Source organism: Cynoglossus semilaevis, chromosome 10 (genome assembly GCF_000523025.1).
Source record: "Cynoglossus semilaevis isolate Cse_v1.0 chromosome 10, Cse_v1.0, whole genome shotgun sequence".
NCBI classification, from domain to species: domain Eukaryota; kingdom Metazoa; phylum Chordata; class Actinopteri; order Pleuronectiformes; family Cynoglossidae; genus Cynoglossus; species Cynoglossus semilaevis.
In genome coordinates, this window is record NC_024316.1 from 11,351,748 (window position 1) to 11,365,829 (window position 14,082).

General features: G+C 40.6%; 1 protein-coding gene across 1 annotated transcript in view; it reads right to left on the reverse strand.

Annotated features, from left to right (window-relative positions):
* The window catches only part of sema3h (sema domain, immunoglobulin domain (Ig), short basic domain, secreted, (semaphorin) 3H), a 51,370-nt gene that overhangs the window by 8,325 nt on the left and 28,963 nt on the right, over nt 1–14,082 (reverse strand). Inside the window, exons 9-11 of the mRNA XM_008318750.3 lie at nt 3,267–3,336; nt 251–395; nt 1–81 (exon numbers count right to left, since the gene is read on the reverse strand). The exon at nt 1–81 is cut by the window's left edge and continues 30 nt beyond it. Coding sequence (XP_008316972.1) covers nt 1–81; nt 251–395; nt 3,267–3,336 — 296 coding nt within the window. The remainder of the gene's footprint in view (nt 82–250; nt 396–3,266; nt 3,337–14,082) is intronic.

Consider the following 14,082-nt stretch of genomic DNA (forward strand, 5'->3'; position numbering starts at 1 on the left):
CGGTGGTACCCTGAGAACTAGGAGAACACACAGGGGGTACTCGCTGGTTGAACTGTAGCTTCCATACGTGGTGCTTGGACACTGAATTAACATGGGCGAAAAAAACACCGATACCACAAATTTCAGAACACAATCCTGTTTGAAAATACAAGTTAATTTTTGATCCTTAGATTGACTTTTTTTTTTTTTTTTTTTTACTTTTTAACTGTGTGTGAAGAATGTGTCATTTTATGTTTGAACATTAACTTACAGTTCCGGGCCGTGGGTAGGGCACTTTGCCTGTAAACTCTGTCCACTTGTACTGAGGGCCCTCTTTGTGCAGGAAATTTCCCTTGAAAGCTCGAACAACGTCTTCCATTCGATAAACACAGATGGCTGATCCATTCAGAATATCACTATTGTTGAACAAGAAGGGGAAAAAATGCATGAAGGTCTTTGCCACGACACCAGTGAGTTTCAATCATATTAAAAGCAGCAGAAAAAAACAGTTCATGATGTAATGTTATGACTGTCCTGGTTCTAAAAGCAGTAGTTTCAGGACAAATGTGACTTGTATGAAGGGCTCTGACTCATTGTGGCTTTTAGGCTTAAACGCTCATTTCAATGAATCTGCTCCAACCCTAAGATAGGATGAATGCAATGCTTTAAGCCCATCACTCCGTATGGTTTATGGCTCACATTTATTTTGGCAAAGTGCGTCAGAGAGAAAGATTCCAACAGTGTTCTGTGGGCAGAGCTGCTAGAAAGAAAACAGATAGAAAGGCAGTGTTGTCATGAGTCACCAGCCTTTCACTCAATTTAGATACTTGACACATACTGTTTAGTCTTCACTTCCTCCAGTCTAAAAGGTGTTTATGTCTCCATCCCACAAAGGTCAGTGAACGTGGCGAAGCGGTGATAAAATATGATCGACATCGACATAATATTGGAACCCAATTTGTTAAATGAAACTTGAACGTTTACTAGAAAGATAAAGAAAGAGATTATAGTCTAATATAGTTAGACAACAACTAAGTGATTTATTAGTGTAAAAGCTCTGCTCACTTTCTGGTTAACTGGCTGTGTTCATTACATAACATACCCCCCCCGAGTATCTGTGTCTCCCGTGTGACATTGCTGTTTGATGAGAGGGGCGAGGCCTGCAATCTTTATTGGCTTCTTTACTCTGTGTCCAAGTGTTCAAACAGTAATATCTGAGAGTCTCATTTGGCAAATCCATTCTTCGGGTTGGTCACTACAGCAGATAATCCACATATGTGGATTATTCTTATTCTTAATCCCCCCATCTAGAAAAACTAACCACCCATTCTTGGGGTTGCACATCAGCATGTGGACAATATAACCCTCAGCATCTGATTGGATAACGACCCCTCGATCAATGTTTTCCGATGACATTATCAGACAACTGTTTGTATTTCCACTGGTGGAACAACACCGTAGAATAAACCGACATCGTTGTTACTCCTGAACAATTCACACTCAATGGACCAAAACCAATTTGTTTAATTTGAATAAACTTCCTGTCACTGATTGACACAATCATTTCTAAATATAATAAAAATGACTGAAATGTGGGACAGAACCTCACTTGTCTTCATCGCAGCAGACAAAACCAGCTTTGTGAGTAAAATCATGACTGCACTACAGAGAGCAGTTTCCATTCAGAGGGGAATGACCTTTCTGCACTCCCGGAGCTGTGGTCGTGGACCCCACCCTGGACGATGCTTTGGATTTCTGTCTGTTCCCCACTGAGATTCCACGCTCTTTCCAAAACCCGAGAAACGAACCAACTCCCTGCTCGCCCGTGCCAAGTGCTGTCATACCCCTGCTGCTGCTACTGTGGAGCTCTGGCATCCACCTCTGAAACTGCCTTATTCTCAGATCGTGTGGTGCCTGTCAGCAAGACTGGGGGAAATGACAAACTGCACGCAGGCTTTTTTACTCCCCAACTCACTCACTCATTATGTCGGTCTTTAAGTCGCCTTTATTAATTCTTTCACTCTCAGCCTTAGTGCCTGTTTTCATCTGTTATCGGTGCCTGTTATCTGTCTTTGATGGTGCCTCTTAATAACAGCTTCTCTTCTTGAATCGCAGCCTGGTTTCAATTCATCTCTTCATCATAAAATGTTTGCCTGCCTTATGTTTCTCATTCCCTGTATTTATGTCACATCTCTGTTGCAGATGGAGCAGAAAAACATCTTCCCCCTGTCCTGTCCCTGGGGCTCTGTAAAGCTTGAAATCGAAATCAAAGTCAGAGACACATACACAGAGATGTGTACGTTATCTGACAGAAATTGCGTTTCTCTAATAAACAGAGCAAAACAACAACACACGAGCTGAGAAGTTATGACCCAGTAAAGTTAAGAGAGTACAACCTTAAAGACCTCAGAGAAAGAAACTCCATGTGTTTGGGAACAGAGACAGTAAGGCCCAGGATTCATTCAAATGTAATGAAATTCGCTGACATGCAAGCAAATAGTCATTGTGACCATAATTATAAACACATCCATTTAAATCTAAACAAGTCTGTTTCTGCTTCACATTTTCCATGTTTAGCCGTCAATTTTAAAGGTAGGTTGACGGTTTATACAGTCTCTTTATTTATTTTACACTCTCTATGTTTCATGCATTTTGTTTAATATTTATCTTGCTACAAAGTTTTGGACGTTGTGACCTTCTGAACTTCTCCTCTGGTTGTGGAGGTCTCGGAGTTCCTCTGGGCCATAATAAGATGTTTTGGAATAAGAGGGAGGTTGGCAGTTTGTTTGCGTATGAGGAAAGAATGATCTGAGTCAAGCTTAACCCCCCAAAGCCACACATACACACACACACACACACACACACACACACACACACAGATGTACTGTTGACTATGTTTCACTCCTATTGTGATGAAATAGGAAAGTTATCTCACTGTTTCCTCAGTTTTCTAGGTTTATATTAAATTAACCACTTGGCAAAAATAGTTTTCTACGTTTCCACATCACATTATCCAATAAATAATCTAGGATTAAACTGGAGAAACTAAAGAGTGTACATCTTTGGCAGCTCCATACACACACAGAGAGGATTCTGCTCAACAGCTAGGACTAAAAATATCTGCAGGATTTTCAGGAATGTTGATCAATACTAATGATTCTCTGCTTCTTTTTTTACCCTCAGCATTTATCCAGCGGGTAAACATCAACAGGCCACCACCTCGGGCACTGTGCACAAACTATATCATTCAAACGTACTCTGATGTTCTTGTTTTATTCAATACGTACCTGGATGTGGTGAACAGGCCGTAGATGAGGGGGTTCTTCTTGTCTTTCCCCTGGAGGATGAAGATGTCCTCTGGAAGGAGAAAAAAAAGTTACGCAACCTTATGTTTATGTGTTAGGTTCGTGGACCATGTGTGTGTTTACATTTAAATGTAACAGTAGGGTTTGGTCTTTTGTATGTTCACTATGAAAGTGTGTGTGTATGTGTGTGTGTGTGTGTGTGTGTGTGCATCTCCATCAGTCCAACCCTGTGACTAATAGCATCGAGCGGGTTGGCAGCATGGCCGAGTGGCTGCTTGTAATGAATCTGCAGCCATTAATAACCAGCCACAGTGGGAGAGCCGAGTGCTGAGTCGGCCGCATCAAACGACACCTGCTGTCACTCACATTCACACCAACGTCGCGCTGCAGCTTTCACTCTTTATTTAAAACATGGGGGGGGGGACATGTGTGATATGTGTTCCTGGCTTTAATGCTGCTGCTGGAACTGCAGATCCTCACACATCATAATCAGGTGGAGTGTGGATTGATGACCTCATTAGTCACGAGTACGAGTGCTGCTAGAAATTTACTGGGTCACACTGAAAATGTCTGAACTCTGTGTTTGTGCCTTAGTGTTAAACTTAAAGAAATATACAGGGAAAAAAACAGTATTGTTAGACATCAGTGTGACACTAATGTTCTACCAAAGGACTCAGGGTTACTGCCCTCTGTTTGTATTTTCACATTTTTCCAAGTGGGTAGCAACAGTGTGAGAAAAGTATTTGGAGTTACATTCTTTGGAGAAGAAAATAATGAAGGTAGAACTAATTTAATTTTAAGAATTTTTGAGATGAAAAAGTCAGTATAAATTTGCATATTTATTGGGGTGTTGGGACTGTTAGCTTAGCTTTGACTAAGCTAAATGTATCCTTTCACCTTGTGGACATTCTCCACAGTCTCTTCACTAATATGTTACCTTTACCAAGTTTGAAAAAAATGTGTTAAAGCTTAAAATAGCAGCTTGGCACCAGGCCAACGATTAGACTGCAGCCCAGAATTGAACCTATTTTACGATGAAAACAAACCCAGTGCGGAGTTTCTGATCGTTACTGTCAGATACGAACAATGCCTTGTTGAGCGCGTCACGTTCCTGTTCGACAGACACTGCACAAAATCTGTTAAGAACGGGGTGTAAGAAGGAGGAGTGGGCGGAAACAAGTGTCAGTGCCCGTATGAAAGAGAAGCAGTAAGAGTGAGAGGGAAGGATTAAAGGATGAGTGTGACACCTGCTGTGTCACACGGCTCGGAGACAGTGGCACTGTCTCACAGACAGACGGCAGAGCTGGAGGTGGCAGAGTTGATGATTCTGGGTTTTTTAATTCAGAGTGACTCAGACGTACAATGTGAGAAACCACCTGATTCTCAACAGAGACTGAGGTTGAGCCGTGGAGAGGTCAAAGTAAATAAGTGAAGATTGGTGGGATGATTATAAGGACGTTGTGATTTGTTTTTTGGTAAAGGTGAAGCTCTCAGACTGCAGGGGAATAGAATGAATTGATGTCTTTCTGAAGGACATGAGGTTGTTGGTTTGACAGGAGACAGCAGTTGGAGGACAAGGTCAGACAGAGACAAGCAAGCCTGAAGAAATGTTGTTTCTTTTTAAATGAAAATATCATTTATTGCTTGAGGTCAAGTCTGTAACCTTGTCTAAGATGTTGGAGAAGAAAAACTAAAAAGATCGGATATGAGAACTTTTCCGTGGCAGCTGCTCTTGCATAATATAATCATGTCGTATCATCCACATCAAGTGGTTTCTCTCCTCAGGCAAAATATGGATTGTTTTTAAAAGCCCAAACAGATGGGAATGCTGTATTGGTGAAATGATTTAAAAATAAAAGAAACAGATGGTGAAACAGGACACAAACTACTTCATGTACAATTTACAAACTTAGAAAGAAAGTGATTAAAAGAACAAAAAGAAAACGACAGTATTTGCAGTATTACCAGCCTTAAAAAACACATTTTCTCCCCTCAACATTTTTCACATTTTCAATAAAGCTTCATCCTGGTTTCATTTTACCTTGATTTCATCCGACAAATGAAAAATATGGAGTTTGTTTTTCTGTCTCAGGCAGGAGTTGGAATTGATTTTACCGTCAAAGTGTAAAACCTCAGAGCAGAGATTGTGACTGTTCTGCCTGCGATAATCTATAAATACATTATGTGACTTGGCACTCAGAATTCTTTAAAGTATAAGAAACAAACTAAAACAAAAGGCTGAACAGAACGACTGATTCAGAGACACAGAGATACAGAGAGTGGCAACCTTACGGTTTGGAAACAGATTTTTTAACAAGATCTGAATGTCTCTCTGCTTTTATTTTTCTCTTGTTTCCTCCTTCTGCTCTCATCTCCTCCGCTCTCCCACACTGAGGCGGTGATGTTGCTGTGGCGACAGGGATGGCGAAGCGTATCCCGAGTCCCACATTCCTGTCGTTCCTGCTGCTTCAGGTGGCCTCTGTGGAACGACAGCCCTGCAGGAAGTCTAATCTCATTTCATCTTACACACACAAAAACACACACTTAGGCAAACACACACACACACACACAGAGTCAGGCTGCCTTACAGTTCTACCGATGAAGACATAATTAAAGGCTGGAACAAAATCTATTTTTTTAAGGAGAGACTTTAAATAGGAACCACATCTATTTGAACACAGGTTTGTTTTAACCAATGGGATGTTTCTTATCTGGACAGGTAAAAAATATTGTAAGTGACCTAATTATTGTCCTAACATAGTAATGCTCTAAATCGTACTTATCAAACCTAAGGCCCGTGGGCCAAATGCGGTCCGTCAAGTCATGTTGTGGGGCCCACAGTAGCTTGTTGCCTTATAATAAAGTCCATACTGCTGAGTTTCTTAACTTGATGAATTATGTTTTTATTACTTAGCAATGTACAACATTTTTAACCTGAATGAATAAAAATCAATTGTCTAAACTATTAAAACATTGATTTTAAAAAATCAATTGTCTAAACTATTAAAACGTTACGGAGTAATTACAGCTATACTGTCAGTTACATCCGCCCCCTCAGGGGGAACTGTTGTGCTGATGTGGCCCTGCCTTAACCCCCCCTGCCCCCGTGACAATGAGTTTGACACCCCTGTTCTAAATATACATTCACTTAATTGCAACTTAGTTTAGGGTTTTAGCTGTTAAGGCATGATGGAAAAAATAACGGAAAAAGATTTCTTCAGACTTGAGAAAAGCAACTGCTGACACTAACAGAGCTGCTGAAGGAGATGTGAGTCATCAAACTATTTCAAAGTGTCAAAAACAGAAGTAAGAAGCAACAAGAAGTTCACTGACCCTGGAGCTACACAGAACAGAGCTGGTGAAAGCGAAAGACCAAAAACTTTGGAAAGAAGAGACACGTCTAAATGTCCTGAGATCGTCTCCGAGACACTAATGAAACCCGAGGTGTCAAAACACAGACACAGGACGCCTACACAGGTATGGACTGTGCAGTTACCGTAGACCAAATATTTATACACAGTCCTTGGAGGTTACAGACCAAAGGAAAGAACAGACACCTTCCAGTCAGACTGATGTCTGCTAAGAACAGGCTGCGGAAAGATAACACACTGGAAGCATATCATTTAGTCCAACAAGTCAGAACGGGAAGTTCTGGATCGCAGCAATGTTGCCTGTGTTTAGTAAAAAGACAAAAATAAAGATAGATAGGCTGCATTTCAGTGGTGAAAAAAAGGTGGGATTCAGAGGCTTCAGTGGATTATGGGCTGGGAGTCTTCAGGGCGGGGGGGGGGTTGTGAAATGCTATCATTTAAACTGCTACACTACAGTTTTTTGTGTAGCTTATCACTAATGTAGGATCACTTTAAAAAAAAGGACTCTGATAAAGAACAATGTTTTCAATGCCCTGAAAACACAAATCATTACACCACAGAGGAGAGACAACCCTCAATCTAATCTCTTGGTTCCTGACTCAGAATAAACAAAACCTGTCATGACATTTCTCCGATATTGCATTGACGAGTAGAAGACAGATGGACAATCTGAAAACACGCTGCCTCCTACCTCGGCTGCTGCAAGCCAGGAGCCATAATAAAAGCCATCAGCAGGCCTTGAGTCCAAGCAGGGAGGATTATGGGCAGTCTGCAGCCTGCCGCATACACTCACTAAATCAATGTCTTGTTTAATACATTACTCCATTACATTTTCTTTACTGCTTTTTTTTTTTCATCAGCCTGCTTTTAAGGTGCTCACACAGTTCTCTAAGACCCTGACCAGCTGCATCTCCTTGTTGTTGTCATCACTACTTTTCTACCTCATTGTATTCAATAACTTTTATACTTCATCCAAGTTATACTTCACATTAATCAGAACTAACTTTTGCTGACTCTTACAGCTGACTCTCTGGCTATATCATCAATGTTTCTTTAACTTCTAACTGCTTCATGAATAATTATTAGCTTTTCGACTTTGTTTAAGCCATGTTTTGGTTAACTCTTAATAACTGGACACATTTAAAGCTGTTCCTTTGACAACACTGACACATTTCTGAGCTACATTTTAGCTAAATGTAATGCTAGCCTTTAGCTCTTTCTTATTTCAGCTGGAACACCAGTCACAAGTTCTTTTTTTTTTTTTTTTTACCTGTTCGGAGTATTTGTTGGATACCTACTACTACTAAACTACTAGCTCCTGTGCTTGTGTGTTTACCTTGGTAATATCTTAACTGGAAACAAACATGCTCAAGTATGTTTGTTTTGTTTGGTATTTGAACAATGTTAGGAATGTGATCTGGTAGAATAAAGGCTGTGATGACATCTATATCTGTAAAACCAACCTATGACTGCCACAAACAAATACACTCAGGTACTCCATCGTTTACCTGAATGACAAAGTCCTACTGTTGCTGTGTGTCGGAGCTGTGTAATGGTAAAAGTGAAGTGAGCAGTGAAGAAGACACCAACAAATGAAAGACAGTTCCAGAAAACTTGGCTACGGGCGGATATTAAATGTACAAACAAAGTAAGGATGTTATACTGAATTACTGTAAAAATAAGCAGTGCTGGTGACGTGCCTTTGAGCCAAGCAGGTAATGAAATTCAGGTGTGTGGACACAGAACCGAGCTTTGTTTGAAGGAGACCTATAATGGAGGCTTTGATTGCACGTAATATCCCTCTGATGTCATCGCCAAATCATAAAAGTAACATTTTAAAGTATACAACGAAATTGTCATGAAAAAAAAAAATCAAAGCCAAATGGTGGAAATTGTAAGTGAATCTACACACGTACAAAAACAAATTATAGGAAAAAGTTTGTCATCGACATAGAAAAGAGGGAATGAAGACAAGGGAGAAAAAAATGGAGGGGGAATACGATTGGCCGCTACAAGCAATAAGAAAATCAAGATCCACAATTCAAATAAAAAATTGATGCTGATCAGTGACATTAGTATTCCTCAGGCTGTACTGTATACTGTGGACACAGTGACGTCCTCACTTTGTAATGGAGGCACCTTTGTCCATCTGTATATATACAGTCTATGACTAAATGAGTGTTGGTTAAAGTGGACAGAAATGGACGAGTCGACTCGTTCTTTGCTCAGAGGTGACACAAGTTTGAACCCACATTATACACTGACAAATATAAACGGATTTTAGTTTAAGGATCTGCCAGTAGCCATGACAGGTGAAACAGAAAACATGGAGGAAATGTGAATATACACCACCTGCTGACAGGGACAAGGAAATATCGCCTTACTCTGAATGAGGGCGCATTAATGTGTCCTGTTTTTTAGGGGGCGTCTTAAACTCTACGTACCCAAAAGTTCAAAAGTTGAAAAACCTGCCTTTACTTAATGCAAACTTTTGAAATGCCAGGAGGGTGAAAACTCCTGACTCCCACCTCATGCTTCAAAATTATTCAAGTTGTCTCTTTTCCTTAGCTCCGCGAACAAAGTTATCCTGCAACAGACGATGCCAGAACATTTTTCTTTTCATAGACTTTGAAGAAGAAGCCTCAGTTATTTACAGCTCAGGTTGGTAAAAAGTGTTCAGTACGGCTGTGTGACAAGTTTAACTCAGGACTGATTTAGTGCCATTCCACAATACGGCTGTGTCTCTGCCTGTGTCTGATTTATGAGACTGTACTATCTTTTATGTCATTAATCTTCAGGAGGGGAGGCAAAGCAAAACAGCAGCTTAAGCCACAAACTCTGAACGAAGGAAATATGTGGTGAGTCAGTAGAGATGAGCATTTAATTTAAAGCTGATTTAAATAAAAACGATAAGAAGAAATTGATGGAAACTCAGTGAATCACGTCGCAGATGTGGGAAAATGCATATTTTCCTTTGGATATTTTTATTTTTCTCGTTATTACCACATGTCTGAGGCCGATACGACGCGTCTTAAACTAACAGATCTCTGTCACCTGGAGCTGCTCGTCTTTGTCACTTCATAAATAAACTTTCTCTCACAGTCTTATCTTCAGGTGCTCATTTCACCTCCTTTCATGCTTGAGTCCACCTGAGGTTCCCAGGATCCCTGTAGACACGTCTCATTGTCTTTGTTGCTTGCTGGTACTGACCTCTCTCCCTCCCCCTGACCTGCCTCCCCTGTTCTCTGTCTCACTCTTTCTCTCTCCATCTTTATGTCTGGCCTATTTTCTCTGGAGGATTCCTCTTGTGTCTTCCTCTCTAAACAAAAAGAGTCTGTTTTCCCCTGAGGGACAGATAGTCTTGTCATGCCCGCAGACCTGCAGCTTCAGCCCCCTATCTTTCTCATCCTTCTCCTCCTCCTGCTCCGCTCATTTTTCTCCTAATTTTCTGGCCGTAGCCCTCGGGACGGACTCCTCTGTCTTCTTTGTTTCAACTCTAATCCAGCCTTCCAAAATGCCAACAGCTGCCTCCTCCTCCTCCTCCTCCTCATCCTCATCATCATCATCATCACCATCATCATCAGCACCACTCGTCTTCATTTCTGTGTGACCATCTACATTCATTTTCCAATAATAGCCCTGCCTCCAGCTGTCTAGTCTTTAACCCCCACAGAGGCTCTTGGTCCCATTCTCTTTGCCACCATTTTCTTCCTGACACATTTTCCCTTCTGACCAGGACTGTTACCTCCATCTCCATGTTTCTCCTGTTTTTTAACATGATGTCTCTGCACTGAGACGTCCATTAGGAAGATGTCTGCTCCCCCGAGGCTGCAGGGACAGCTATTAGTTGTTTGGACAGTTTTGTTTTTCCTGAGCTAATGCACTGACTAGCACACATTACAATCCACAACACTGAAATAAAGCCGGTAAAAGTGGTATGTGCCATATTTGGCAAGAAATATAAATATTTTTAAGTGTTTTTTTATTTTTATGTGTTTTCAAGGTCTCTTCCTTTTGAAAAAATGTCTCCCATAATGTTCACAACACTCTCCTCTGTCTCCTTGTCCCTTCTGTCCCTCTTCTTACTCTTTCCTGTGTCTTTAAGCTTCACATTTCCAAATAATGGCCAAGCTCCTCTTCAGGGTTTTCCCACTGTTAATTAAACCATCTCTCTGGCTCCCTCTGTATTACTGTGAAGGCCAATACCTTGAGTAGAATTATGTTCAAGCGGAGCCGTTTCATGTATACGATTTCCACAACAGAACTGTGAGCCTGTAAATTCTCTTTAATGGCTCTCCTTCAACTAAGACCTATTTAGTTTTATTTTCATTTGTTTAGGAAAACCAATTTACAGAAATGGCAGTGCACTTTCTTTAATGACTATAAGGTAACCTTTGTAATTCAGTAATGCATTTTAGCCCTGATTTATAGGAGAAAAGGACAAGAGAAAACATAACTCTATCTGTAACACGCTATTTAGAAAATTGTAAAAACTCACTCTTTGTTGTTGTGATTGTGGTGAAAGAAGTGGGTAAAATGATTAGGTATTAGTTTTGTTGTTTTCAGGTATTCAAAATGGTAGTTGTCTAAGTTGAACCAATCATTTCTTCTGAAACGCCTGCAGTCACTGTTGTCTGAATATCTACTTCCCAAGACGTTTTTAATTACAGGCCGATCTGAGCTGCAGACATGAGAGTCAACCACACACACCATGTCTACTGTATGATGCACTGTGTTTGTAAATGCCTGCAAATCAGGTAATATTTTCAGATGTGTTTTTATATTTCATTTTCACTGGCTCCGCCTTTTTGGTCTCAACATCTTCAATTCTGTCCATTTAAATGTATTTTCTTTCCTGAACTCTGAACTCAAATGTTCTGTCCTCCTATTTAATCCCCTCTTCTCCTCCTCCTCCTCCTCTTCCTCGGTCACAGTGTGAGAACAATAACTCAGATAACGTCATCTCGTCTTTTTTTTTTCCTGGACACTACTCCCTGGTCAACACCTCATGTTTTAACCTTTGCTCCCTCCTTTCTTGTCCTACTTTATTGTTTAGTCTCCCTCCTCAGGGGAGCAGTCCCTCTCATCCCTCCTCTTCCTCTTTCTTCATCATACTCCTCTCTTTCTCACTTTGACAAACTGGGCTTCTATTCATTTTTTTTTCCACACTAACCATGATGGATTAGAAAGTCTGAATGGAGGCGTCACGAGTTGATTAATTTTCCCCTTATTATTACAAAACATGTTTTTATACCCACTGAACACAAAGACATTCTTCTGATGATGAAATGTTTAAGGACAAAAATGACTCATAAGTATCGGCATCACAGAAAAATCTTGTGTATACTTCGTACACACCCGGATCCTCTCAGTGAGAACTGTCCATTAAACATTAACACAACACAAAAAATGTTGAATGTTTTGTCCTTAGGGGGCGCAAGAGAGCTGGAAGTGTCATTGAATGAAAAGAGAAATATATTTTCACAGGATCAGAAATACCTACAAATAGAACAGTTAATGATTTCATAGATCCCAATTGTTCTATTATTTTCTTAAAAGGGACATTAAAAAAATATCCATCAGTGACTCTGGGTACATTTTTCTGAGACATACTGTACATCCAGTGAAGTTGTTCATTAAAGAAAACAATTCCTTAATTAACATTCAGAAGTCTTAAAATGTTAGCTTTTATGTTCCAGGTGAAAATATGAGATATGTTTTTGACGTATCAACGTCAGTGTATAATCAACCCCAGTGTTCTAATGAATAAGGCGCTGGCCTCCTAAGTCAGGGATTATGGGTTGGAGTCCCATCTGGGGTGAATGAGGTTTTTACTAAAGCTTTAAGAATTACAGCAGACATTACAACACCCATGGTCTTCATTGCTGGGAGGCCGAGACAGACATTACTACAGGCGTGCAGAAGCTCCCCATGACACTGCCTGCCAGGAGCACACCCAGGGCTTTAAAACAATTTCACTTTTAATGCAAAATTAAAAAAAAAAGCTGTTATCCATTAGGTTATTAAATAACAGAGTGCAAGAGTTAGAATTTAAAAAAACAACTGAAAATCCGTCTTACGGAGGTGTAGTAACTTGGTGTTTAAACCAGTGAAGAAAACCCCTAGAATCACACAAGAGCATATTATTAATCAGAGAGTTTAAATTGTGTTTACAGCATACTCTGCAGAAGAAGTAAGGGAGCTACATGTCTGTTTTTATAAACAGAGGGAAATTTATTGCATACCTGAGTTTAGAAGTAATACAGAAATCTGTTTAATATCTGGTACAAGGTATCCCTTTATTCTCTGCTCCTCCACTTTAATGATGTCATTGGCATTTTCTGTCAAATTCCTTCTTTCTGACCTGTGTGGAATTTTCCTTCCATCCTTTCTTAGTAGCCAGGAGGCTCAGAAACTCTTTTTCTCCAATGCCATACTTTCTCTACTTTTTCATATTGTAATGTCATATGGGTGCTGCGTTACGCCTGGAACACTGGATTTACATAGACACACAAAAATAGACCAAAAAACACCACGTCGTCTCCAGTGACATGATGCTGAATCTGGGCCACAGAGAGTTGTTGTTTCTCTTTCTACAAACCTCATCGCGTGTCGCTCCACGACAACAACAGCAAACACAAGGCACTAGACTGTTTTACAGAGCAGATCATTTTCCTCATACTCTGAACTTTTTACCAGATGGAACTAAATCACTTCTACATAAGTCTCATATGTGGTTGATGAGGTTTGGTGTACAACGTCAGAGAAGTAACACAGACAACATCCATGAACATTAATGCAGCATCTGTAGCTTTAGACTCTTTGACCAAGTTTAAAACCATTTTGCCCATAAGTCTGTCCATAAGGGATTATGCTCAATATTGAGTCACCAAAAAGGAGCATGAATCATGCGTCTTCATCTGCAGTGCTGACAAAAAACAACCAGTTAGAATCACAATCACAACTACAGTCCATTCCGTGTCTCGTGTCAATGTTATTTCCCAATCTGCATATTTCTGCACCGTGCTGGGAAACCGGAGTATCCTGAGAAAAACCCACGCACACTCAGCCAGGTGGCATCCACGGCTCCGCTGCCATCAGGGCCCCGCACCGCGTTAGGAATTTAGTGGATCAGTAGTGTTTCTGTGTGGCAGAGCGTGACGTAAACACAACATCGACAGCATTCTTAACCTGAAGGATCCCTGTATTTGGGTGTGTGTGTGGTTTTGAATCAGTGTGTGTTCTCCCTAAGTGTGTTCACAAAGAAATCTGTATGCCCCGCTTATCAGATCTGTTGAATATGGCCGCAGACATGCTGGCTTATACAAGTGTTTATAATCCTGACAGCTCGGAACTGTCCGGAAGACTCAGGCTGAAGCTGGAGAGAGAGCAGCAACACGTGTAAAAAAAATGCACCATCGATGGGA